General features: G+C 43.3%; 1 protein-coding gene across 1 annotated transcript; it reads right to left on the bottom strand.

Annotated features, from left to right (window-relative positions):
* Nucleotides 1–1016: 1016 nt before the first annotated feature.
* RTL4 (retrotransposon Gag like 4) lies at nucleotides 1017–1945 on the bottom strand. Its single transcript, XM_030807496.1, is given in 2 exon segments — nucleotides 1017–1417; nucleotides 1420–1945. Coding segments are annotated over 2 exon segments (927 nt in total).
* Nucleotides 1946–4684: the final 2739 nt, after the last annotated feature.

Below are 4684 nucleotides of genomic sequence, written 5' to 3'. Positions count from 1 at the left end.
TTCTGGAGTTAGAAACTACTGCAGGGTCTGGCTGTCAATCTTCAGTGGAGATTTATTTGGCCAGGTCCCTTGTCCAAGGCAGCAAGGACATGCGACAGACACAGTAATTATGACACACCATCCCCAACTCTCACTAAATACCTTTCAGAAATCCTTATCCTAGAGCATATTGACTTGGCTATAAGACATGCTGGAACCTCAAGTAGGGTTGTTGGAGAAGAGAGGAGTAAGTTGGAATTGGTGAGCTTGGCTAAAAGCATACACCTGCCTGATGAACTAGCCTGCAAAGAAAGGGACCAACAGTTCCAAGCAGTGTTCAAATGCCTATTCAATCTGGTTTGTAAATAGCCAGGAGGTTCTGTTTGTTTGGAAAGCATGAGTCTTTAGATGGAAACAAAACATATAGCTCTATGGAAGGGTGGCAGAGCTGCGGTTCCAGGAAGGTTGATTTATGCTGAAGGTAGATCCTAGTCAATAGGTGAAGCATGGTCCAAACTCTAGGAGGAGAATATTAGCAGAATATGGGAATGTCATTTGGACTTCAGCCAAAGGTCCTAAGCCAACAGGAAACTAGGATACAGACCAATAAAGGTGAAGGTAAAAGTCTTGGGCTCATTTCTAGGCACACAAGATTCAGGATTTGGGCCACAAACTCAACCCAGATGTCACCCATTGGTCAGGATAAGGTTCCCAATGTGCTTCCAGGGTTATTTTCATTGTCTCAGACTGGGCAAAGTTTTGCCTGCAGGTTTTTGGTGCTCTTGGAGAATTAATCCCAACTGCAGAAAGTGCCTGTGAATTGTTTTCATCATTCTTGGGTTAGGTTTCATGAGGGGTAATTTGCCAATGAACAAGATCTGATTGTTTAAATTCCCCAAAGCGTGTCAGTTCATAACTGCCTATAAAGTGGTGTCACAGTTCCCCATCTGTATTTTAAAAGTTAATGCAGGATATAAATCAGTAAGGCTGGGAGTGAGAGGGATGTAAGTTTAAAAAATGACTTTCCTGGTCTCCTCTTACTGGTGAGCTGTGTTATTTGTCGTTGCTGGAGCTCAAGAACGTTTGGCAAGGCAATCTCTTGTGAAGTGACCACATTGGCTGCAGTAGAGGCACAAATGAGTTTCTAGCTGGTGGGCTCGTTTGGCTGGGGTGAGAGGCAGCTGGCCTTCTCGCAGCTGTATAGGCCCTTTCTTGGGTGGTGGATCTGTAGGGCTAAAGAAGGCTTGGTGTTGGATCAAGGAAGCCAACAATGGGAGCTGGGTCTCTGACTGTAGGAGCTCTGGCCTGTCACTATGTTTCTTGTCCAACTGAATGCACTGAGTGATCAGGTCTGGAAGATTGTCCATCATATCAGTGACACTCTCTTCATCCTGGTTGGGATCAGTTAGTGCCTTTTCGAACTGACCACTTTGGTTTCATTACAAATCAGATTTTGAGCAAGGAGATGGAAAGTAGTAGGGTCCTGTTGAGAGGAGTTGTCCCCTTTGTCAAACTTAGCATTCATCAGAGGGTTCATTTCCTGTTTTGTGGGTTTACCAAATGACTGCTGGAACTCAAGAATAAAATTCTCATATTGCTTCAGTAAAGTACTCTTGTCAGGCCCAGATATGTTCCCACAACTTTCTAACTGCTGAGATAGGTAATCAAAAAAGAGTTTGATCTGGGCATCATTTGCAGGATTAGAGATCTGGAGAGCTGTCAAGTAGGTAGTCACCTGAGTGAGGAACTCTGAGCAATTGGCAGGGTCACCATGAAACTGGGTGAGATGCTCAAGTGAGTATGGTACAGGCATCACTGTGGTGGCCAGGGCAGGCATGACTTGGCCCCTTTTAGCAGTGTTCTCCGTGGTTGGATGCTGCATTTGAGGCCGCAGAATCAGATTCTCTGCCTGAAGAAAGGAAGGCTCTACCTGCATGGTAGGTGGTGATTTCGTGCACTTCTCCATTATATCTCCTGGGATCAGGTGGGATTGAGTAGAATTGAGTACTAGTACTAGAAACCAATGGAGACAGTGGATTTGCTCTGTGATCAGAGAGGGAGCGTCATGAGCAAGTAGCCAAAGCTGTTAGCTGTGAAGAAGACACTAGGAGTTGCTAACAGCTGAATTGGAGAGATGCCAAAAAGTGTTGTCCGCCACTCAATGTTGCCTCTTCTTCATGGAAAAGGCCAATGTTCTGCACATTTGGAAAGAATAAGTTACCTTAGAACACATAAAGGACTTGGGATTAAGAAGAGATATACAACAGTCACAGTACCTTTCTCTCCTCCCTCCTTTTCCTTGTAATATAAGGGCAATTTGCCCTCTGACTAAACCTTTGTTCTAAAACAAGCTTGGTCAACCTGTGGCTGGTGGGCCACATGCAGCCCAGGATGGCTTTGAATGCAGCCCAACACAAATTTGTGAACTTTCTTAAAACATTATGAGATTTTTTGTGATTGTTTTTTTAAGCTCATTAGGTATCATTAGTGTTAGTGTATTTCGTGTGTGGCCCAAGACAATTCTTCTTCCAATGTGGCCCATGGAAGCCAAAAGATTGGACACCCCTGTTCTAAAGTATCTTTTTTCCATCAGAGAGTCAAAGAATTTGACAACCCAAAGTGATCTCAGGTGATTATCCAGGCCAAATTCATAATTTTGCAAATAAGAAAACAGAGACCCAGAGAGGTAAAGATGTTTTCCCAAGGTCACACAGCTAGTTAATATCACAGCTGGCATGCTCATCAGGGTTGTTGTCCAAATGGCACTTCCCCCAAGACCGTAAATGTGCTTGCTCATTTGCATATACTGCTTGGACATGATGATGGTTCATGCACCTGGCTCCTCAAAATGTGATCTGTGAACAAGTGGCATTGGCACTACCAGAAAGGTTGTTAGAAATTCAGAATCTTGGGTCGCACCCCAGAACTACTAAATCATTTTTCACACTTTAATAAGATTCCCAAGGTGACTAGAATATGTGTTAAAGTTTGAGAAATGTTGCTCTAAAGATCACTTAGTTTGAATTGGAATAATCACTGGTTGGACTTGACCATTAGTGCCCCAAGCCTAGCCTGCATTACTGTGGGGATATGATTCCTGTGATGGCAGTTAATCCATGTTTTCTATCTTTCTAGTCCCTGTCTGAGGTCACAATTTCTTGCCATGGAAATGATTAAGATATCACAGGCACGACTAAGAGGTAAGGTTGAGAACCTAGCAAACAAGAACGGAATATTCTTAAAATTAAAAAGATCAAAATGTTCAGCAGTCTTTCCAGCATTGATAACAAAAATAAAGCAACCAGTAAAAGTTAAAAACAACCCCAAACATATGGCATAGCAGTTGAACTATTCTGCACTTCAATTCCTCTCATCGCCCTTTCCTTGTGTAGCATGCTATTTAAATATATTTAAATTGTCCACTGGTGGGAAAAAAATGATGTATCATTGAATCTTTTTAAATGTAAGACTTGATTTCCCTAGGTTTTATTTGACGGCTCATTTTCTCTAGACCTATGAAAAAATTATTGGAAGACAAATAGTATAAGATTGGAGGCCAGAAACATGAATCCAACCACCAGCATTAATCAGTTGGATGACCTTGAAGAACTCATTTAGGTCTCGGTTTCCTTTTTTACCTAATGAGGATTACTTTTTATTTATTTATTGTTTTTTGAGACAGAGTCTCGCTCTTGTCCCCCAGGCTGGAGTGCAATGGTGTGATCTCGGCTCACTGCAACCTTCGCCTCCCGGGTTCAAGTGATTCTCCTGCCTCAGCCTCCCAAGCAGCTGGGATTATAGGCGCCTGCCACCATGCCCGGTTAATTCTTGTATTTTTAGTAGAGACACAGTTTCACCATGTTGGCCAGGCTGGTCTCAAACTCCTGACCTCAGGTGATCCGCCTGCCTCGGTCTCCTGAAGTGCTGGGATTACAGGCGTGAGCTAACGCGCCTGGCCGGGATTACTATTTTGCTTACCTCAGAAGGTGGTTATATCAATGAGATAACAGATTGGTGCTCTGAGTGGCAAAAAATGAAAGACTTACTTCCAAAATGTTTCCACTGTAGATGAAAAATGCCCGGTGGAGAGGCTCTGTCTTTATCACATATTGTCAAAAGTAGGGAGATACTATCATACCCTCCTTTTTTTCTTCCTTTCCATATCTCACCCTTCTAATTTCCTGATCTGTCTTCTAGACATCTACCACTTTCCAGATGTCCATCAATGAGTTCATTACTGCCATTCCAGCTAGGTGTCAACTGATAGCTAAGATGTTGTTCAATAAGGGTTAATGATTGGCCTTTCCAGGCAGGGCATGGTGGCTCACGCCTGTAATCCCAGCACTTTGGGAGGCTGAGGTGAGTGGATCATGAAGTCAGGAGATCAAGAACCATCCTGGCTAACATGGTGAAACCTCGTCTCTACTAAAAAAAAAAAAAAAAAAAATTAGCTGCGCATGGTGGCACGTGCCTGTAGTCCCAGCTACTCGGGAGTCTGAGGCAGGAGAATCGCTTGAACCCGGCAGGCAGAGGTAGCAGTGAGCCAAGATCATTCCACTGCATTCCGGCCTGGATGACAGAGCGAGATTCTGTCTCAAAAAAAAAAAAAAGTTCTTTCCCAGGGCATTTTCAGTTCACTCCAACTTTAATGCCATAAGAATCAACTCAGACCCAATCCCTAGCAATTCTGATTCAATAAATCTGG

Source organism: Nomascus leucogenys, chromosome X (genome assembly GCF_006542625.1).
Source record: "Nomascus leucogenys isolate Asia chromosome X, Asia_NLE_v1, whole genome shotgun sequence".
Taxonomy (NCBI): domain Eukaryota; kingdom Metazoa; phylum Chordata; class Mammalia; order Primates; family Hylobatidae; genus Nomascus; species Nomascus leucogenys.
Note: the sequence above shows the minus strand (reverse complement) of the source record. Positions and strands in the feature narration are given on the sequence as shown.